This window comes from Saccostrea echinata, unplaced genomic scaffold (genome assembly GCF_033153115.1).
Source record: "Saccostrea echinata isolate AGI-Se365-2 ecotype Australia unplaced genomic scaffold, CSIRO_AGI_Sech_v1 ptg000056l, whole genome shotgun sequence".
In the NCBI taxonomy this organism is placed as follows: domain Eukaryota; kingdom Metazoa; phylum Mollusca; class Bivalvia; order Ostreida; family Ostreidae; genus Saccostrea; species Saccostrea echinata.
Window position 1 is genome coordinate 11,021,191 of NW_026889805.1, and position 23,526 is coordinate 11,044,716.

The 23,526-nt window shown below is 34.7% G+C and overlaps 2 protein-coding genes across 2 annotated transcripts in view; one reads left to right on the top strand and one right to left on the bottom strand.

The window, feature by feature from the left end:
- The first annotated feature begins 274 nt into the window (after positions 1-274).
- LOC133173359 (atrial natriuretic peptide-converting enzyme-like) lies at positions 275-7,792 on the top strand. Its single transcript, XM_061308343.1, has 15 exons — positions 275-503; positions 657-836; positions 1,060-1,524; positions 1,772-1,882; positions 2,280-2,384; positions 2,523-2,630; positions 2,838-2,942; positions 3,455-3,565; positions 3,777-3,915; positions 4,077-4,184; positions 4,472-4,521; positions 5,441-5,612; positions 5,831-6,132; positions 6,683-6,831; positions 7,043-7,792. Exons 2-15 carry the CDS (start codon positions 686-688, stop codon positions 7,214-7,216), a joined length of 2,250 nt encoding a protein of 749 aa, XP_061164327.1. The 5' UTR covers positions 275-503; positions 657-685; the 3' UTR covers positions 7,217-7,792.
- The window catches only part of LOC133173363 (uncharacterized), a 64,880-nt gene continuing 49,024 nt past the window's right edge, over positions 7,671-23,526 (bottom strand). Inside the window, exons 48-73 of the mRNA XM_061308344.1 lie at positions 23,314-23,492; positions 22,901-23,047; positions 22,420-22,558; positions 21,765-22,055; positions 21,268-21,447; positions 20,480-20,637; positions 19,896-20,009; positions 19,542-19,657; positions 18,352-18,506; positions 17,924-18,120; positions 17,596-17,726; positions 17,443-17,504; positions 17,126-17,293; positions 16,886-16,939; positions 16,603-16,781; positions 15,229-15,296; positions 14,053-14,153; positions 13,524-13,778; positions 12,901-13,046; positions 11,873-11,972; positions 11,480-11,718; positions 11,030-11,204; positions 10,372-10,632; positions 9,908-10,087; positions 9,369-9,575; positions 7,671-9,236 (exon numbers count right to left, since the gene is read on the bottom strand). Coding sequence (XP_061164328.1) covers positions 8,995-9,236; positions 9,369-9,575; positions 9,908-10,087; positions 10,372-10,632; positions 11,030-11,204; positions 11,480-11,718; positions 11,873-11,972; positions 12,901-13,046; positions 13,524-13,778; positions 14,053-14,153; positions 15,229-15,296; positions 16,603-16,781; positions 16,886-16,939; positions 17,126-17,293; positions 17,443-17,504; positions 17,596-17,726; positions 17,924-18,120; positions 18,352-18,506; positions 19,542-19,657; positions 19,896-20,009; positions 20,480-20,637; positions 21,268-21,447; positions 21,765-22,055; positions 22,420-22,558; positions 22,901-23,047; positions 23,314-23,492 — 4,244 coding nt within the window. The 3' untranslated portion in view covers positions 7,671-8,994. The remainder of the gene's footprint in view (positions 9,237-9,368; positions 9,576-9,907; positions 10,088-10,371; positions 10,633-11,029; positions 11,205-11,479; positions 11,719-11,872; positions 11,973-12,900; positions 13,047-13,523; positions 13,779-14,052; positions 14,154-15,228; positions 15,297-16,602; positions 16,782-16,885; positions 16,940-17,125; positions 17,294-17,442; positions 17,505-17,595; positions 17,727-17,923; positions 18,121-18,351; positions 18,507-19,541; positions 19,658-19,895; positions 20,010-20,479; positions 20,638-21,267; positions 21,448-21,764; positions 22,056-22,419; positions 22,559-22,900; positions 23,048-23,313; positions 23,493-23,526) is intronic.

Consider the following 23,526-nt stretch of genomic DNA (forward strand, 5'->3'; position numbering starts at 1 on the left):
TTTCTTTGTGACCTCTCTCTCTCTCAAATTGTTTTGAAGGTTTGTTTTTGAATTACTTTTAATTATGTTGGCTTCGAGAATATTTTCCTTTGCTCTTGATGTGGAGTGTTTATGTGAAAAACTAAAATAGGTGTGTACAATTGAATTTATCGTACAATATATTGTATCCGGATACAGCTTTGTCACATTCTCGGTTTTAATTTTGACTACTTCGAAATGTTTCCGATTTGAGTAAAACTGAAAACAGTAATTTACTTGTTAGATTTTTCGCCCTATCAGATTGTTTTGGGTTTTCAGAGGATTTCCTTTTCGTTGAAGTATATTGCGTGATACTTTTTAATCTCTTTCTGTGAAATGTTTATCGGAGAAGAGCTGACAGTAGAGGCACACGTTGAGCAAAGATGCGTTTCCGCTCTTCCAAAGCTGGGTTATGAGGAATGTTAACTTCTAATGAAGGAAAGTTTGTTTTAAAACATTCCACCTTAAAAAAAACCTATACTTATGTAAGTATATATAGCATAAATTGTCTGACTTTCTGAGGTGAAAAGAATAGAAACGTGAAAAAAAATGTTTTCCCGTTTGTCTTCATCACATACTTTTTATTTAATTTTTGTTTAGTCTTTACATCATCATGATCAATGAAGTTTCTTTTACAGCTTTCTACTTTCCGTTATGGGCAACCAAAATGACGATGCAACAGTTTTCGGTTATAAATCCCTTGGAGAATACCAAAAGCCAAATGGCCAGGAGGAATTTTCTTATTATGGCCATTTTGTGTTTTGTTTTTGCCTTCATCTTCATTTGCACTGTAGTTGTAGTTGTCCTTACAAATATTGGTATGTATAATCAAATTCCTACTGTTCTATTAAAAAAAACAAAATGTATAAAGCTACACTTGTGTTTAAAAATTAATTTTTGAATACATGACTGTACTTTATAGTGGTATTTGAATAATCTTACATTATTTGACTAATATATTTTGTCGTTAGTCAAACTGTGTATATGTTGTGTAAGTCTTTGCTTTTTATATGTTGTAAGTCTTTGCTTTTTATTTTTCAGAAAATAAAAGGCAACATGACTATGGCCCAAGTTATAGTGACTTGAAATCTCAAAGTATTAACATAACCAGTTTGTTTTCCCTTATTCAACCCTCTACTCCTATTCATACGTCACCCATGAAAACACCAACCTTGGGAATGTCACCCACTGAAATGAAGGCAACATCCAGTTTTATTAAAGAATACTCAAGTTTAAGTCAAAAGACTACAATAGTTAGCACAAGTCCCTCACAGTCCTTTCCACTGCTTACAACATACAAATCAAATTCAGTATTATCAACAGAAAGTACTACCTCATTAATACAAAATATATCCTTGTCATCGGTGGAACTATTTAACAAATCATCATCCATTTTTCTGCCATCAACAGTAGATTTTACATCAATTGTTTTACCATCTGTTTCCTCTTCGCTTTTGACCAGCAGTCATCCAAATACAACAACAAACCCTCCAATCACACTTGCAGGTAATGTTCAATGTAATTGTTAATTAAATGTTAAACATATAACAACTTTATACTTTGTAAAGGTCATTGCCTCTTTTCAGGTCTTGGGGTTAAAAGTGAAAATTTACCCACATAGGAATTTACAATAGTTTTAATAATTCTTTGTCAAAAAAGTTTTTTTTTCTGTAAATATTGGCAGTTGTGTATTGCATGAATTAAATTTACATGTATTTAATCATTGAAATGGTAAATCAATATTATTTCACAGCTTGCCCAAATTCAGACTTTACATGCCGCAGTGGAGAATGTGTGAGCCAGGATGCTAAATGTAATCGATATATTGACTGCCAAGACAAATCCGATGAAGAGAACTGCACAGGTCTGTTATACTTGTCACTTAGGTCACATGTTAGGGATGTGTGATTTTATTGGTACACCAGTATATCATGATTTTTATTGATACAGAGACTAAAATAGTGCTATTTAGTAGTAATTATAAATTCCGGAAATAATCAGTTTTTTGTTCAAACTATTGAATTACAATATTACAGGAAAAAATGTTGTAATACAATGGCATTCTAGCATCCAAACATGCTTTAATAATATATGAATAAAATAAAAAAGTGTGAAGTACCCCTGGTAATGTTTTTACAATACTTCACTTTTTTCATTTTTATTTATATATTATTAAAGCATGTTTGGATGCTAGGATGCCATTGTGTACAGTGTACCTCAGGTCTCTGCTTGTGACCTAATTTATAGATATTTCTTTACAGACTGTATTGGTGTACAGTGTACCTCAGGTCTCTGTTTGTGGAGTTGGAGTCCTCTTTGTGATGGTATTGTAGACTGTTTTGATCTCAGTGATGAAGTCAACTGTGGTAAGGAAGCCTTTTAAAATCTATATCTCTGCTTTATGAGAGAAGAATTCAAACATTTGTTTGTTTTGTTTTGTTTTTCAATTTTCTCCAACTTCTCAGCCTTAATTGATGGCTTTTTACAAGTGTGGATATGTGCAGTTGCAGATACCAATAAAAGAAAATGCGACAATGGGGTGTGGATCTACAAATACCAGTGGTGTGATGGGATTGATAACTGTTATGATAATAGTGATGAGAAAAATTGTAGTAAGTTATTCTCTTGTTGCAGTTAAGTGTTATTCTATTTAAAATTTAAGCTTTCCTCTTCAGACCGTTTATAATTTGGATTTGTTTTGAAGTCTTTAATTTGTGTGTAAAATCTGTCTACTTTATCCTATATCTAACAATCATTACAACTGTTTACATGTGTAATATATTCATACAAGCCTGCTGAAGTTGTTAGTTTTTGTGTAGGCTGTCTGGCAGGCCTGGAGATAGAATGTGGAGATGGACAGTGTATACGTAAGGAATGGGTCTGTGATGCCTACCAGGACTGTAGCACAGATGAAATGGGGTGTGGTAGGTACCCCCAAAAAATATACATTTATGACCTTCAAGATGAATCTCCATTATTTAATGGGGACTCAAGAGTGTCATGTTACGTCATTGGTTGAAATTATTTTTTGATGTCAAAAATGAGAACGTGAACAGATCTAGAGAGACAAAGAGAGAAATGTTAGATAGACTTTGATGAAAAAACCTCACTGGGGTTTCAAGTAAGAAGTGAGATAGAAACATGATTCTATGTAACAAATTTTGATTTTGATAATGTCATATTTTCTGAAAATACAAATTTCGGTGAAATTCATTCAAAATTCCACTCCTTCAACAGTTTTGGTTTTGATTATAAAAATACATGCACTTAGTACAAGCTTAGAAAAAAATTCTGCAAATATAAGTAAAAACTTTTTAAAAAGTGTCTCAAGTCCAGATAATTAGATGCAACTTTTCTCCAACTATCAAAAGAAATAACCTGTGGAGCTACAGCCTCATAAGAGACTCCAGTTGAAGAAGTTACATTTCTTTCTCAGATAAATGTAGCAGTTCTCAGTACATTTGCCAGGATTATAGCTGTATAGACAAGACCAAAGTTTGTGATGGTTCCCCAGACTGTCCCCAGGGGGAGGAGGAGACACAATGCTGTAAGAACACTATTAGTTCTCTGACAGAATTTTTGTCAAAATGCTATGTACTTATTATATTTAGATATTCTTTTATCCAATAATCTTTCTCTGCCCATTTATTTTTATTTTATTTTTATGCTCCCCACTTTTCCAAATAAAAAGACTAATGAAACAAAACAAAAACATGCACAATTTACAATACAGCAATGACAGTTTACTTAATTTGTAGTTAAGTTTTTGAGTAACATCTCCGATTCCAGTGGTTTACTTGTTGGACACTACAGGGGAGATAATGCAGTCTATCCTGTGTGTAGCACAAACTGGAAACTCCATTACAGTAACATTGTGTGCAGATATATGGGTCATGAGTAGGTAGTTCATACATATGTGGACACAGTGTACATGTATATAGCAACAAATCTTCTGTGTAAACCTTATTTTCTAATAAATATAATGTTGATTCAATAAACATACTTTTTAGTCAGTCTATGAATTAACCAAAATGCATAAAACTTGATATGATTGACAGAGGAGCAGTGATGACCTTGACCTCCCCAATACCTAGTGCTGTCCAGTATCTGGAGCTTTCTGACAACGTCACAGACACACAGACATTCCTCAGCCACCTACAAATCAGGTAACATATTGCTTGCATGGTAAGAAAACTTACTAGAAATGTCCATACTTAGAGCTATCAAGATTTAATTTTCCAATGTGATACATGTACATGTATAAACACGATTAAAATAAAAAAGAGAAAAAATAGTTGTACACATACTTGTAAAGTAAATGACACCATTAGGTAGGTGGTCAGTCATAACACTTCATGAGGTGATATATATGTAGCTATTTTTACAGTAACTAAGGGTACTTACCTTGTTAAGACATACTGTAGACATCACTCTTTGTTTTTTGTTTGTCCAGCTTTAACTGCAGAACAAACAGAACAGTTGAGATCACCTGCATGACAAAAGGTACAATGCATGACCACCTGTTCTGCTATACTTTTACTTCTGTGTTACTTTTACTGCTATACTATTTCTTTCAATTTTCAATCCCCATAAAATCAAGTAGTTCTATTATTGCATGTTTTTAAGTAAAAGATCTCAGTGAAAATAAACTTTACAGAAATACTCTATACATAACTGCTTTCAGTATTCTGTGTGCTATGACAATTTCCTTTTTTGGCATAATGTAAACATGGTTAAATTGAAGGGTTGAAAGTTTGACAGTTTCAGCATATTAGAAATATGGCGAGTGGAAACTTTGGCGGTCTACTAGAATTTAACATCACTCTTTAACAAGAATGTGAAAGTTGATGGGGGTAAACTTTGACCTCTATTTTTCATTAATTTCTCCAATGTTTCCACGTCGTCAAAGTTTCCACTTTTACAGTAGTACTTTTCAAAAAATGTTGATCAAGTCATTAACAAATGTTTCTTCATATCTTAATTAATAATTAATTTACAAATGGACTTCACTAGACAATCAATACCTGTAATAGTGGTTATTGGTGAGTAACAACAAATAATTAGCAACTGGAGAAAAACTCCATGAGTTTTATGATTCCTAACAAGGGCATACCCAGCTATCCAATATGCTCTGTAAACCATGAATAAAGCCAACACACTTTGCATTATTTAGAAGCAGCAGAGCACAAATGTAACAAGTCCTCCAGGAAAGTGTTTAACTGTAAAACAAAATCTGTAAATGCATTTGGACTTCCATGAAGTTCTTAGTGGAATGAAATTTTCATCCTGATAACCTACATGTATTTAATATTTACCATAATTGTCCTTATAAGGAACATTTATACCAAAATATTAGTCTTGTATGCCTAAATGCTCTAACAAGTTTCATTTTCTGTAATTTAAATTGTTGACACTGTTTAAGTTTGTGGTAAGAGAAGCTCTGGACTACAGGTGCCCTTTATCTCTGGAGGAGACTTGTCCACCAGAGGGCGCTGGCCATGGGTGGTATCCTTGTCATATCTAGGGAAACCAATCTGTAGCGGTGTGTTGATAAACCCTCTCTGGGTCCTGACTGCAGGCCACTGTATGGCTGTGTAAGTCTGTAACTGCAATCCAATGTTAAAATATCTAATTTTGGCTTTATAAAGGGGTTCATTTTTGGATTTGATTAGACATTTTTGATTACTTCATTAAACATCCGTCTCAATACATAATCTTGCAATTTTTTTTTCTATTTTCACACAGAGTTTGGTAAAATGAGCTATACTTTAATATAATTTTACAAAATGTCATATCCTGGATTTTTTTTCAGGTCAGGGGTTTATAATTACACACATACTCCAAATAATGTGCAAGTTTTGCTCGGTTCTGTAAAACGTACTCGTGACTTAAAGGGTGGAGAATTGTTACTGCGTGCTGTAGAGATTCGCCACCACCCAGATATGAAGTGGACAGGAGAGGGGACAATTTACTGGGACATTGCTCTTATTCGATTGGAGCGACCCGTGACCTTCACTGCTGTTATCCAGCCCATCTGTCTATCATCCAATCACAGTGACCCTGTGACAAGCACCTGCTATCTGACTGGATGGGGAAGCATTGAACCAAATCAGGGTAAAACATTATTGTTCATTGCAGATAAAAATTATTGTTAGTAGAAATATACAGTTAAACTTCAATTTCTTTAACACCGATATCTCAAATACCATGGATATGTTGAAGTGATTTAGAGGTCTGAACCACTTATTCTTCATGTATTTTGCCCTGGATATCTCAAAAATCCTTGGATATCTTGAAGTTTTTTATTGATCCGATTGAGTTTGATGTAAAGGTTTGACTATAAACATCTAAATTTTTAGACTTAGTACATAAGCTTCGGAAGAGGGTTAAAACATCGATCAGATTAGGTAAACTTCACTAAAGACACACTTAGTTGCTTCCCTCACATTGTATGTCCAGAGGATATGTTCTTTCCCCTAATGGGCACCATTTCATGATATTTTTACTTAGCCTGAGAAAATGTTCATTGCATTCAGCAATTCCATGTTTATTTGAAAATTTTGTATGCTTGTATATCATTTAGTGGTTGTTTGTACATGTATTATATTGCTTCACAGATTTATTTTCATTATTAAATGATTACATACATGTACATCCATTTTAGAGATGACAGTGGAGTATTTAAGAGAAGCCAAGCTTCGAGTCTGGGATGAGGAGGAGTGTAGAAAAAACACCATTGTGTCTGAGTCAACAGTAGACACAAACTTCACACTTTGTGCTGGATACACATCTGGGACCTTATCTGGATGTAGGGTAGGGCTGCAACATTTTTCTTGAGAGTAAATGTGTTACAGATGTGTTTTCAAACTTGTCTCAGATCATTTTTGTTTTTTCATGAAAAACAAGTTTATAGTCCTTCAGTGTCTTCATCTAAATTAACAAGATTACTTGGATAGTTCTAAATTTCATGATGAAAAATGTTTGATATTACCGATAGCATTGACATTGCGTATGTTTTTTGCAGGGAGACAGTGGGAGTGGACTGATGTGTATGAATCGTTACAATCAGTGGAGTGTTGAGGGTGTCATGTCCAGTGGAGCTGCACAGTGTGGGGTGCCATCCTCTCAGGCCCTCCGCTTTACCAAAGTGTCTGCCACTCTTCCTTGGATCCATATTGTCATGTCTACAGTTCAATGATCTCTCAGACTCTCCAATAATGCCAATAGCTCTCTGATGAACGTACATTAAATACTTCAGCCTTATTCAACCCTCCACAGACATTGCTCTATTAAAATATTCACTTTTCCAAAGAGATGCTCAGATTTAAGGCTATTTGTCCAGAATACTCCATGTCACTTATGAACCTACTCAGCTCTTGCCAATCTCAAATGGATTATTTCTTAAGGTTCTGACAAATACACTTTTCAAGGAGTATACATAAATCTTTTGAATACTAGTCAAAATCATGTGTTTAATACATGTACATGTATGAACATTTCCTCGTAAATCAGCTACCTAACACTTTCTCCGCTAAAATGTCCCCCTAACAGTTGGCTGTTATTGTTATATGAAGAACACCGTAAATCTACTTAAATTTATTTGTACATTTAAAACAGGTGCTACAGCATGTCATTTCACAAAGGCTTCCATAGTGCTTATTTATATATAATAATTTTATACTGTTATTATATTTACATGTTTTGATAGAATATACATATATTTATTTATTCCCTGTTAATGTCTTGTATATGAAATAAAAACGGTTTGAATTAGCACTTATTTTTTATAACTATACCTCTTGATTCCTTGTTTATTGCAAAATATGACCTAAATTCAAATTGATCAGGTGTTCTTGGGCATCAAGACAGAGAGTTTGATCAACACACAGTTTGACAGATTATCTTATAAACCAGTAACTGTGAAAATGTAAACCAGATTTCCAAGACACTATCATTTTTTCCTCCAGATCTGTAAATCATGTATTAAATATTAAGGATTTCTTTTTCCAAATGTTGATGTGGTTTAATTTCTCATTTTATAAATGTTCTATCTAACTGGTACATAATTTCATCAAAGGGTATTGCCTAGTACAGGGTGTTCCAGAATATATGAGACCATTTCATGATAATGTAAAAAATAATATAATGAATATTGAATTACAACAAATGCGCTATAAACATTGCATATACTGTACAATTTTATTCACACAATTTGACGGACATTGAAAGGAACAGGACAAAATAAGTACACTTTAAAAAATGCTATGGTTTTTAAATGATGTCCTCTAAATGACATCCAATCTGGGTAATGATCATATTAAAACATTGCACAAAATTCCATAATTTAAGACAGCAGTGCATTTCTCTGTGGTTATATTCTGGATTATAATTCTAACCATGTGAGAATTTTTTACTGAATATTTTATTGCAAAATATTGTATTTATTCCAACTTAAATGAGACAAATATCAAAGAAATTGGTCAAGACGTGTTTCTGACGGTTATTTCAAATGGTATCATATATTTTGGGACACCCTGTAGCAGGTGCCCTCTATAGCTAGATGGACTGAGGCAGTAGTGCAAGTCTCTGCCTAAAGAAACAATAACAATTTACCTGACATGGCAACTCATGCTTTTGTACCATCTATGCCAATTATTCAAAGAACCAAATTATTTCACATTTCAAAGGCTACCTGTCAAGCACAAAAAATGATTGTCTTCTTTCCTTCTGTTATACTTTCTACTGGTACTACATACGAATGACTCAACTGTACATTTATGTACAATGCTACAGTCACACATCATTTATTGCACAATTATGACCTATGAGAATAAATGAAGTACATTGTACCTCTCAAATGCTTGTTAAATAGTATTGCATGGTAATGAAAAAGAAAAAATGATAAAATATCAAATAGAAATCACAATCACATGTCTGATAATAATACTGCCATTATGTCACTGCACCAAGCATGATTTAACATTCATCTTTTGAATCTGTCTCCTGATGATTCAGGTGTAATTTCCCATTTTCCTGTCCTGTATCATATCTGTATGTTGTGTTTTCAAAGCTGAGAGCTGCACCTCCCCCTTGCTGTTTCCTTTTGAAGATCACAAGAACCGCTATTATAACAACAGCAATAATGATTGCAGCAATCAAGATTCCTGCTATACCTCCACCACTCAGAGGCGAGGATCCACCACTGTCCTTTGATGCACCTAAGTATTGTGAGGAATTTTCTTTTTTAATAATATTGTAAAAACAAGAATTCTTTTCTAAGTGCTTTTACATATTTTAAAATATTCTAAAGACTATAATTAGCTCTTCAACAACTTACAGCTCTCACTCACCTGTTACGCTAGGTCCTGTGTAGGGTGGGGGAGTTGGTATTTTTGTAGGTCTGTTTATTGTTGGTACTGAAGGTCCTTGGGGTTTCAGTGTTGAACTCGCTCCTGGGGGTCCTTGGGTCGGTGGACTGGCTGGTGCCAGGGTACCGCTTGGTGAAGGAAAGGTTGAATTAGAGGGCTGTGGTGGTGTATGGGGATAAACATCTGATACTGATTAAAAAGAAAAGGTGGTTAGAACATCTACAATAGTGCTTATAAGGTTTATCCTTGCAGAGAAGCACATCTATTTTTGTTTTCAAATTGATGTTATGATGGTTTCATTCCTTTAAGCTTTAGTTAAAAAATACAATGCACATGTATTCACTTTTGAAAATAGTTACATATTGGTTAAATCTTCATAAAATACATATATTGTGACAGTAACTCTCCTTTTGTAAGAAAACCCTCTATCTTGCCTTTTTTCCCATCAGCTATTAGTTGTGTCTAGTTTTAATACTGTAAATCTATGGTTGAATATAGAAAATATATACTCCTGACACTACCTGGATTTCGCTGACAGATGTAGCCCCGTTTTTGTGTACAGTCCAGGTCATTCCATTTGCCATTCCAGGCATGAATCTCCACGCAATTCTCATTATTGCCCCACTGGTCATGTGATGAAGGCTCATTAGCATCCCAGTTCAAGAAGTTTGTGGGACTCTGGTCAGACCAGCTAAATCCAGCTGCAGAAAGAGTAAATTTCAACCATGAATTTTTATACATTTCTTAAAAAATGGTAAATTTAAGTTCTTTTATTAAACACCACAAATTTTCGGGTTTATAAACCAATAATTTTTATAATACTTGGAGAGAAACTGGGGGTCCAACTTCGACTTCCACAAGAAAAAAATGCTCATTTCTGAAAATATCCCTGTTTTCAATATGTACCTGCACGATGAAGATTTGCAAAGAACTGCCCAGAAGCCCTCAGCTTTTACTTAGTACTTTGCCTGATAGCATAACTTACATGATGAAGACTTGTGAAGACCTGCCCAGAATCCCTCAGTTTGTACTGAGTACTTTGCCTGGATGGTTTTTAGTAAGAACTGGTTCTGTGCCATGCTGTGTATAGACACCAAAGATGCCCTGTGACTCTGACATTCAAGGGTTGCATCAAGATATGTCCTATAATCATCGGGACGGAATAGCAGACATTTGCTTCCATTTAGGAGCCATTCATGTCCAGAGCACAGGTTGTTAGGTGCTGGAGGTGTGACTGGGGGATTATCTGTACAGAAGGAAAGTCATCAAATTGTAAATGAAAATCTTGTCAGGTTATTCAAAGCCACACAAAATCACAAAGTCAAAAAGAGGAATCAAATAGAAAATAAAAATCTTTTCAGGTTATTCATAGCTAGATTCCTTGTAATTTATGCTGAAATTAAATTACTGCATGGTTCTAAGTCTGAAAAATCTCAGTGATTAATACTACTGTAGAAGTACTTTAAAAGCAAATAGTGGCAATCCAAGAAGTCTGCATAATTTTCTACATGCTGATAGAACAGAAATTGTGGTTCCATGGAAATTTAACCCCGTGGAAAAATGTATGTTTCAAGTATATTTTATATTATTCAAGAAAAAAAATTTTTTTTTTCCATCACAGAATTTTAACTTGTTCTAATTACCTGATGTGATTTTACAGACATAAGATAAAGTCTGTGTACAGTTGGTAGTCTGCCATTTTCCTGTGGTGCTGTTGATGCTGACACAGGCACCAGTGTGTTCACTGGGCTGTCCAACATCCCAGGCTGTGTAAATCACCGGCCACACAGTGTTCATCCATGTAAATGTACCAGTGCTCTATAGACAGAATGACCAATGTCAGTTAATTACTACATCATTAAAATTAATAAGTTATGTATCAGGTCAAAGTCAGGACACTGCCTTATAATAAATAATATAATAGTCATCTGTGAAATTGTTTATTAAGGGCTTTTGCATTAAGGAAATAAAGTCACGGAACACACATCTGTGCTGTATACTGACAATATAAAATGATAACGCATCATGCACAGTCCAATCCCTACATTTTTTTAACCATAGGAAATTTAATCTCTAAAAAATGGTGTCCTTACCTTGATATCATTAAGTCCTATCCATGTTTCAACACCATCCACTAAGAGTCTGACAAAGGCTTGTTCAAACTCACTAGAGATTGTCACCAGGAAGGCCCCTTGTCTCGCACAGTCAGCTCGAGCATCGGGCCATGACTTAGGATTGGAGACAAACTTAAAACATCCATTACCAAAAGGCTTGTATCCTTGTTTACTGTTACATGGGTTAGGTATGGGTTCTGGTGTGGTAATATAGGTTTCTGTGAACATAAAACAAAGAAATCATCTGTTACATTTATCTCGTAGAATACAATGCCAGCTTGTTCAAATTCAAAACTGGAGATCATCATAAGGAAAGTCCCTTGTCTTGTTGAGTCCATAATAGATTCAAATCAATTATAAGCAAGTCCTTACTTCTCATGGTTTCACAGATGAAAGGTTCCTTATTGTCACAGCCTAAATCATCCCATCTCCCAGCATTGTGTTGATATCCATATATCCTTCCACACATGGTCTACACAGATTATATACAATCTGTTAATATTTACCTACACAATACCTATATTTCAAATTGTACATTACCTATACAATATATGTGTTAGTTCTTCATTAATTAAATGTATTTACACATACAATACAGTAAAGAACTGCGAACGATAGTATTATTCTCCCACCTGCCTCCAAGTCAATTTTCAAAAGTTAACACATTTGAATGATTTTTCATATCTATACAAAAATTCCTTTTTACAGGTAATGTGGTCTGTCATTTCACAAATTCAAACCAAAGCTTTTTGTGTTTCACTGGGGGGGGGGGGGGGATATATAAAAATGCTTATTTTTCACCAACTTCAAAGTGGTTTACAACTAAAACATTGTATTTTATTAATAATATATGTTAAATTTTATGTGAGTACAACATAAGACAAGATTTAAGGAATGTTTATTCATACTGTATATCCAAGAATATTTTAAAATGTGGTGATGCTTTAAAGCCCGATTTCAATGAAAAATATCGTCTACCCTTCTTATTTAAAGAGCTGGAATTAGGGGTAATTAACTGCTTAATACTGAAATTAAAATTATCAGTCAATTACCATTGAACTGTTCTTTGCATTCAACAAAGATTTTACGGCCAAATTGCCATTAGTATTAAATTAATTGGGTTTAAAATGTAGGCGGGAATCTCGAGTTAGCGTGCATAGTTCCTATGTAACATTACATCTATCTGTGTCTTCATTGGCTAAGAAACAAAAAAAATATCAACTGATACCGGTACATTTTTACTGGCATCAAAGGGAAATGACAAATACTAACAATCCATAAGCCTGACTTGCTTCTGCCAATGTAAAATGTAAATACTCCCCTCCACCTTGTAAAATGGTATTATAATACTTTTATCCCTGACCTTAATTGTAAAAATGTATAATGTTATATGTACTTACACTTCCTGATCCCCCATTGGGTTCTCCCTTGTACCAATTTGTGTAAGTGACATCATTATTGTCAGCCCAACGTACAACTCCATTGCTCAAGCGGAGACCAATCCAGGGGCTGATGTTCAACCCCCTCAGCAAAGTTGTCACAAAAGCTGTAACATGAAGATTCAATATCAGCAAGGTTGTCACAAAAGCTGCAACCTGAGGGTCCAACATAGCCTCCTTTAATGTATGCAATTAATTAAAGAAATAAACATCATTTTGGGTATACACGTAGCTGCTGGTCAGAGATCTTGCTAAGCTTGGTAGCTCACCATTATCAAGATCATGCTAAGCTTGGTAGCTCACCATCACTGAGATCAAGTTAAGATTGGTACTCATCATTATCTAGATCATGCTAAGCTCGGTAGCTCTGCAGTATAGAGATCAAGCTAAGCTTGGTAGCTCTGCAGTATAGAGATCATGCTAAGCTTGATAGCTCACCATTATCAAGATCATGCTAAGATCATGCTAGGCTTGGTAGCTCACCATCATTGAGATCAAGTTAAGCTTGGTACTCATCATTATGTAAATCATGCTAAGCTTTGTAGCTCTGCAGTATAGAGATCATGTTAAGCTTGGTAGCTCACCATTATCAAGATCACTGTTAATGCTGGCCAAGTAATACTTCTCCCTGCCCTGAGCCACACAGAATTTGGATGCATTGGACCATGACATAGGACTGGTAAACACCTTGTAGCATTTGTTGCTGTACTGTGCAGCTGAATATCCCCCTGGACAGTTCCCCTGGATTTTGGGAGGGGCAGGATTTGTAGGGGTGGCTCCCAGTCTCTTCTCACAAACAAATCCCCGTCTACTTGAACAGTGTTCATCATTCCATTTACCTGAATTGAAGGAAAGATTAATCATTGATTTATAAGCAGTTTGAACTTGTATATGAAAAATCAATTATGTATCTTAAGATCATGTGTATATGTATTTCAAACCCACAATCACATTAACTGAGATTATTTTGCTTTCAAATATCACTTCTTTCAATAATATAATTACCTGAGTGTGACTGTATCTCACAGTAAATTTGTAATCATACAATTACTCATTCTTCAGTGACAGAGTGATTTTGAGTAGCCTATGATTATTTTTCTCTGTGAATCTCACCATTAGCAACTCTGATTTCCACACAGTCCTCAGCACCAAAGAAGTCATTGGGTTCTCCTGGATACCAGCTAACGAACGACACCGGACTGCCATCAGACCACCTGGAGACAAGTACAGCATTGATAAAATCATTTTCAATTATCAGGACCAAGAAAAAATATATCATTCAGCCCAATAAAGGTAATGAACTACATGTATGTGACAAAACTTAAAATGATGAACTACATGTATGTGACAAAACTTAAAATGATGTTCTCAGCATTTAGATAAAGGTATCTTATACTCATTTAGATTGATATTTTGTAGGGATGTCAATCGATTACAGAATTGCTTATCGGTTAACCGCAAGACGTTCCAACCAATTAACCGGTTAATCGTAAGAAAAAATACACATTTTCTTGACATTTCTTTTTCAAGTAGCTCTACTCATAGTAAGATGTTAGAAACAATCTGTTTATCTTGATCAGGAAACTACATATACATATATTTTATTTCAATTTCAATAGATAAGAAAAAAATTATGAAAACCATAAAACATGCCTGAGAAATCAGACATTGATAGTTTTTTTAGAGCAGATGTTAAACATTCTGTATTGTAGCCATAATCAAAACTAAGTCTGAACTTTCACTTACATGTAATTTACAATGTTTGTCGAATAATATAATTTGATAGATAACTGCAAAAGATAGATATAATAATTCACAGTGCTCAATGGTGATTTATTTAACATCATTAAAGAATTACAGGACAGTTTGGGTTACGACCTGTTGTTTGTATACAGTAATTAACACTTCACAAACTGAGCAATTACCACCCGATCTCAATCAGGAGAACAATAATTACCTCCAAATCAGCTTAAATAGATATGTGAAAACAACAAATTGTAAACGTTTTTGTAGAAGTTTCATTTTTAAAAATGAATTGTAAGAAAATTGCATTCAAATTTACATACATTTTGTTTTTTTCCCCGACTAACCATTTACAGGTTTTCTAACCGATTACCATCGTTCTGACCGAGTAATTGGTTAACCGGTTGCAAATTGCCATCCCTAATATTTTGTAATGATCATGAATTGGTGCACTAAAATCTGCCAAATATATACATGTATATTAGTATTAAAATTAAAGACATAAACGTTTTTTTCACAGTAGTGTAAAATATATTCATAACCTACTTGTATCCAATGCCAAAGTCCACCTCACTCAATCCTATCCATAAATCTGCTGCTGAGGTATTTAGGATCTGAAGCAATACAAGAAATAATGATGTCAAGGTTTAACACCTTAATATTACATGTACATATTACAATATGATCTATAAATCATAGCAAACTGTCTTTTTAATTTTTACAAAGACAAATTGCTTATAGCAACATTCTTTTACATTTAAAAATTTATTTATGTTTAATGGACACAAATTAATCAAGATGTTCTAGGATACTGGGACAGAGAGAAAAAAAACGCAATTAGGGATCACTTTACCCGGCATCTGACTGTCTAGCTGTCCATCCGTCACACCCTATATCTTTAGAACTGTATGAGGTATGGATTTGATATTTTGCACATATATTGCTTGGCACTATGGCTTTTGTAAATTACCATGGTTACTGACCTTGTGACCCTTGATCTACTCTTCTAATAGTTTATAGTGCTGATATACAGCATATTTTTTTACATTTAAGAGGTAAATCTACATGCATGCTATTTAGCATGTGCACTGCTTGTCACAATCCACTTGACCTTTGACCTACTTTACAAAAAATACCCTGGGCAGTTTAATTTAACAAATAACGTTTGAATTTTGAGGGGCAGAATTTTGATAATAAGCATTTATGTATGTTTATGAGCTCATGATACTGTGCTTTGAAACTGTATAGTATTCAGTTACCACACAAACTTATATTTAAATGCTATGAAAATACAATGGGATCGGTATTCCACAATGGATCATGTAGGCTGACAATGGCAGTACAGACTGAAATCTCTTTTCCTGGATTGTTAGAAACATGTATTAATAAAATGATAAATAGTTATTTCGAATAATTTCAATTTAATTACTGTATACAGGGTTATTTTCACCCAGTTTTATTTTCACCCCTTAACACTTGCAGACAATTATGCCCCACTTTATATTCGCTTAGACAAAATTTTGCTTAAGAGAATATGCTGTATTTTTTTCATTCTCCCCTTTTTTAATTCGCCCACTAACAATGGAGGCGAAAGGGGCGAAAATAAAATGGGGGCAAACATTTCCCTGTGTACAGTATTCATTTGGGGGTTAGGGAACCATATTTTATTTGATTGTCAGATTCTATTGCAGTCTTATACTATCCATGGATGCCATTTTTCTTTGCAGGCTAATACACGAACTATCATGTTAATAGTAAATATTCAATAAGACACTGACCATTCTTAGATTTATTTTCATCTTTAATGAAGCAACAAAGCAGGCAAGGCAACACATGCATTCCCTGGAACACTCTAGTTATTATTATTAGACTAATCCTGATGCTGAATAAAAAACTGTACCCGTACACTGTTGGACTAACCTGATGCTGAATAAAGAACTGTTCCAGTACACTGTTGACAGCAATAAGATCCCCACCCTTAGTCTGACAGAAACGCCGAGCTTCTCTCCATGTCTTAGCCTGGTTCCCTGCCCCATCGGCAATCAGGTAACAGTGGTTCTTGTAGAACACCCAGCCAATGTCTGAACCACAGCTTCCAGCTAGAGACAGGGAATTCTTATTAAATAGTAATTCCATCAGAAATATAAAAGTATGTAATTATCTACAACATTAAAATCCTTTATCAATCAGATTTATTACTTACGGGGTCCAGCTGAGGGAGCAAATGGCGTCGTTCTCATTTTGTAAGAATGGGAACCTGAATCCAAACAAGAAGTACATTAGCACTTGCTCAAAAAATGAAACTGTAACGTATTCTTTGATATTTTATGGTATACATATATTCTTATATCTTTTATCTGTTGAACAACCATATGAGTGCTTTTCTCCGAGGTCAAATTCCTCTCATTAACAGTTGTTATAGTTTGTTTCAATAAGCTGGTACCTTTAGGGATTTTACAAATCCAATTTCGTTTGGAGTAGCAGTTCACATCATTCCACTTTCCATTCCAGACAACTAGTTCCACACAATCTTCTGATCCGTGGAAGTTGTTTGGTTCATGGTCTGCCCAGTTCACATAATCCAGACTTGATCCATCCTTCCATCTGTATACTGAATGAAAATGATACACTACATTTACCAGTAGGTATATACATGTACACTGTATGAAGCAGACTGTTCAGATTAAAACCTAGTACTTTCGTAACAAGAAAGCTATACTCTTTACTACTCTTTAATGTACTAGATGTCTAGGAATTTACCTTTCTGGTTTCCATCAACATGATTATCGTCCAACCCTATCCAGTAATTAGTTGTTGCCCCTCTGGAAAAGAAAATAAATTACATAAATTGTAGATTTCAGTTACTTTTTTTAAGGAATCATAAAAGGGTCTTAGAATTTCTACCAAACTTACACCAGTTGTCCTCGCCAGAGGGCGTTGGCATCTGCAGCATTGTGGAAGCTGGCTAAGTTAGCTCCCTGGTTTCTGCAGTCCTCCTGTGCATCATTATAATAAGCCATTCTGTTCTGAGGCTTATTGTTTACCTATGTAAGTGTACCATTAAATGTTAATTTTTCCAGTGGTGTCAAAGCACATATAAATGTAAGGCATGTTATGGTAAGATTTAGCATACCGGTACAATGAAAGAGACCTTTAAGTCACAAGGAACTAACTTCCAATTACTGACACATAATAAAAAGAATTTCAGTTAATTATAGATTTCCTGATCTATCTCCAGTACCTGGTAGCAGTAGTTGTTGATTTCAGTCCAGCCATTAGGACAAGGTGTGCCTACTGTTGTTGGAGGGGGAGTGGCAGGAGATGTGAACCCTAGTCTCATCTTCTCACACACTGCCCCTGAAGTCATGTTACACAGGATATCGTACCACAACCCTGCACGAGCCCCCGAGTTCATAGCCACACAGCGAGAGGTGCCACCTAATGAACCACAAGTATAAAACAGTCACAGGTTAAAAATCAAATGCAGATTATTGATACCAAACAATAAAAATAGTATAAGACATTGAGAAATCATGCAATTTTTCATCTTTAGTTAACACAATCAAAATGGCTATTGTTCTAAGGAAACAGTCTTCAAATATTTTTTAGCTTGGTGAAGTTCAGACCATATGTAAACTATGGCACGCAGTCATATCCCCCTCTTCTTACCTGCTGGTCTCTGATTACCCCAGTTTGTGTAGGTGAGGTACGGGAATCCGCTGTCATAGTAACGATATGTTCCAGGTGACCGGAGATCAGTCACATCTGTCCAGTACATGCCTGTCTTCTGTCCAAGGACACTGGATAAGTAAGACTGCTCATACCTATCAGAAATATAGAAATGTGTACTCTGAAATACCATAATGTAATGTAGAAATTGTTGTGTATCAATTCTTCTTATGCAAAATACGAGGATATTTCATAAATAATGTTTTTAAAATAGCACTTTTGCATCATTTAACTCTGAGAAATATGTAATCATTCCAAAAACTGCACAAAAACAAGTGAAGTTCATGTAGGTATCAAGCACTTCCTAAGACATTCTCACATCAGTTATTTCACAGGGAAGATCCTCAATTAGTTACAATATCTAAGATCAGTAATTGCTTCATACACAAGTATTGTATAAGGGTTTATATTGGTACATTGTAACGCTGTTATATAATGTTGCTGATTTTTCCTTAAGCATCTTTACATGGGTGTTTGAATTTGAGTAAAGATTCAGATTGTCTCCAACATGTATATAAAAGCTTCTGTAATAAGTCATATAATAATTTCTCCATTTTGAGTTTTTATTAAAAGTGCAAATATAACTAACATTTACATTGTTAGCTTTCCCACTAAATAGTTATCACACAGTTTGCTAGATATTATAGAAAAAAGAATTTTTTTAAAAAATTTAATTAGATTTCAAAATTAGCCCAAATTGTTCTATACACTAAGGAGAGTTGAATTTAGGAGGCATATTGTTTAGCATGATTAAGCCAAAAAGAGTTGTTTTGTTGTTGTTGTTTTTTTTTTTGGATGTACTTAGGTTTAAAAAAGGAAAATAGAAATTCCAAAACATCAATGCAAGGACTATAAAGTCTCAATACTCTTTACTCAAAGGTGATATTTATCAAATTCAAAAGAAATTGGTTCTGGAGAATATACTGAAACTGTTCAAAATTTACCCACAAGAGAGAGAAAGAGATATGAGTGACCCAAAGAAGAGCAAAACCTTATTTTCATTTGAAGAAAATAAAAAAAAAATGCATCTTTTAATGAAAAAGTGTAAAGATAAACAGAATGATTTTTATTCTACAGGTAAAAAGTGTCAGGATTAGGTTCATGTTTTCAGGAATAAATCATCCCTTTACCTGTCATTGATCTGTACAAGGGTGGCTCTATTGTCCCTACAGACCCTCTGGGCATCCAGAAAAGCTCGGGGCATGTCTAATACCAAATAACAGGACCAGCGGTAGGCAGTCCAACCCTTCAGACAGAAAAGTCAAACTGAGATGCAATATTATCTATATCTCATAATTGCACCACACAAATTCGTCAACTGAGCAGATCAGAACATTGTATGATGACCTCAGCAGAAAATAAATCATCTAGAGACTTTTGTTTCAAATTAAAAATGGGTATTCATTTTCAAACACCTGCAATAGGCAGGTCATGTTACTAGTATATATCATTAGTAACCAATATTTGAAGATTTACTCCCTTACTTGTTGACAGCCCTGGACTTGAGGCGTAGTGGTGGGTTTCTCGGAGGGTCTCTTGTCCGCCTGACATACAAACTGATAAGTAGAGTCACAATTGTCTGTCTGCCAGCCTCCATCCTTAAAAATACACATGTACTCAGAAAGTAACAGTCTGGGTTTATCAGACTTTTTAAGGAATTGTTTTCATAGAAAATCATATAGTTTGATACATGTTTCTTTTTATTATCAAAGATTGTCAAGCTAGGTTTATCAAACACTAACAATAAATCAAATACATTGTGCCAGACAGAGAAACCTTTCTTCCTGCTCAAAACCCCTAAACAAAACTGGCTAGCTGTGGCTCTTACTGTAGCTTTATGCAGATTTCTGTTCAGTATTTCTTTTTATTCTTATTATAGCAGTAAGCATTTCTTTTCAGTATTATTTCTGCAGTAGCACTAAGCTTTTAGTATTTTCTGTAATTAATATCTTTGCATTAAGCACTTCTGTTCAGTATTTTCTAATTCTTACTTTGGCATTATAAGCATTTCTATTCAGTATTTTTTGTCATTCTTACATAGGCATAAAGCATTTCTTGTCATACTTACCGTAGCATTAAGCATTACACATTTCTGGTTGGTGTTCCCAGGTTGTCGCGGTTGATTGACGTTCCAGTTGGTGAACCTAACCCTGTCTCCTCTGACCCACTCAAACAAGTTGGACTCATGATGGTCATTCAGGCCAATCCAAACATCTGATCCCTGGTCTGTACATTTTTTTTTTCAAAAATTGAAAATAATTTAATTAAATAGAAGGAAAAATTAAGAATTCCAATTCAAAATTAAAATATCTTTTCATCAATTTCAATGAAAACTCCTTTCAAAATGGAAAAGAATTCAATGAAAGAACTGGTGTTTAAAAAAAAATTGATCAAGATAAGAAAAATAAGTACCAGGTACACATATCAAATGACATGGAATTCACAGTACAACTGTAAATTTTGTCATACTTTTTAAAATAACAACTTGTATATCACTATTGGTAATATTCAGCATGTGCAGAATCAGATTTACAGGGAGAAAGGAATGAAGCTGATATCAATAACCAACTGACATTTAGTCATGCTCTAAAGGGCTTGTAAACTGGACAGTAGTTTTCTATCAGCCTGTAAATTGACAATTACTGATGCCCGTTAGGGGATTGTGGACTAGAGCCTTGATTTCTATCGGCCTGTAAACTGATGACTGTTGATGAGTGAGTTTTGTTTTCTATTAGCCTGTAAACTGATGACTGTTGATGAGTGAGCTTAGTTTTCTATCAGCCTGTAAACTGATGACTGTTGATGATTTAAGGGGAGTCAAATTTAGCCTAGTTTTCTATCAGCCTGTAAACGTACTGCTGCTGATAATGCTGTAGACCATGTCCTGCTCGGCCTGACTGTTGACGGTGACCAGGTCAGCTCCCATGGATTGACACTTGGACCGGGCCATATTCCAGCTATACTTATTCAGGATCATCAGATAACAATGGTTGTTGTAGTCTTTCCAGTCCGGCAGACAGACAGAATTAGCAGGAGCTACAGAAAAACAGACAGATCAATTCAAGATCAAATGCTCAGAGTTAGTATTAAACAACAAGTACTTGTAACCAAATAATAATTTTTTAAGAGTTTTAAAAGAAGCAAGATTTTAGCATTTGCAACTATAAAATGATGTTTAATCTAATTTTAGTTATCAATATAGAACATTTAATGTGTTTTAATCGAGTTTATATAGAAAAATTACAAGGGAGCTTGAATGCCTTAATTCCTATCTTGAAATTAAACTACCAGGTAATGCTTATAATTTAGTTTTTAAGAGAACCATTTCTTCAAGAGTGTAATATATGACTTACTGAGTCCTGTTGTGTAGATCATACTGGATTGTCTCCCTCCACATTGGTATCTTGTCAAAGGGAAACAACTCAGGTTACAGTCTGTGGCAGGTCCATATCTCCCATATGAATTACCACAAAAACATTTAAACTGGGCCTGCAGACCAGCATAGTAATATCCTTTGTTGAAACAATGGTGAACACACATGGGTGGCCACATTCCAACTGATGGGTCAGTAAATGGTTCGTATGTCAAATCTCGGTCATGTGGATTGTCAGCATAGCAACCAACTCTGGTTCCAGAATCTGCACCTAAAAATAATTTCTTCATCAGCCAATATCCTAACAAAATCAATTTACCACTTGTACTTGGATTCATATTCAGCTTTTTGGATAAAGATGTGCTTTATTCGGTTATTTTAGGTTTTTATTTTTGTGTGGAATAAATCACACTTGACTAAATAATCACATTGTATATGTACTGCAAATCATTCAAATCAAATGTCAGAGAGAGCCATATGTGTTTCACTGTCTTGTAATTCATTTTTTGTCCAGTTTATAATTTTGTGATATACATTAAAATAACATGCAGTTTATAACTTATATGTTTCACTCATTAACAGTACATCTGTCTGAATTTACATCCTACTAAAAGATCAAATCTAATGTAAACTACCTGGGCACCCATAAACCTCCCATCGCAGAGCTATCCTGGAGTGGAAGTTTGTTGGCCACAGCCTTATTTTCCTTGCTATCATTGGGATGCTCAAGTAATGTTTCCTCACTGTGTTGCTATCAAAGTTACCTTCAAATTTCTGAAATAATTTTCAACATTTAACACACTTGTATCCTTGAATTATGCTTTTGATATTAAGTTGTTTATTCTCAGTCTTCATTTAAGTATTAAGGCTTTCACAATTGTATGGGAACTTTGCACATACTCTTACAAACTTCACTTCAGCTCCTCTCCCTTAAATTGAATTATTATACATGTACATATTCCATTAGATTGTTTGTTTTTTGTAAGAATGAATCCATCTTTAGTACGGTCATATACCTACTAATGACCAACGTAACATCAATTTCTCTAAAACCTCTAGTAATCCCAATTAAATTGATGAGATGCAATTACAAATCTTATTTTGGTTCTGACTTACAATGGGAACTCTGGTGAATGCATCATATATAAGCCATCGTACTCCATTCACAGAGTAAGAAAGTGTGTACTGGGTTACCCACTCTGATCTCTCCTGACGACCTTGAGTTGCTATAGCAACAATCTGTATTCCAACACCAAAATCTGCCTAAAACGTGCAACAGCTTCGATTAAAACAGCATTAATGTTTTATTCAATTATCTCCATGGTTCAGATAACAAAACTAAAATTGTGTAACTGGCCGGTATATTGAATATTTTACATTTTGTTTGTTTCAAATGAAAATTCTCAAAATTAATTAGTTTAGCTAAAAATCTGTGTTTGCATGTGACATAAAAAGTAGAAATCCTTTTTGATGTGGTAAAATAAATTTAACACATAGATTATTTTGAAAGGTTAACAATTTTGCTTAACCTCTATATACTGATGTGTGTCCTGGTAGAGAGGAACCCATGCCCCAGCGTATGTCCCCTGGGAGGGCTGATTTAGACGACTTCGTGCAGGGCCATGGTCATTGTCCATTGAAGATGAGGCATTTATCATATCATCAGGTAGCTTCTTCTTGCCACTGATGAGGGGCTCTGCATTACAGCCTGCAGGGATTATAAGAGTATGTACATTCACGCA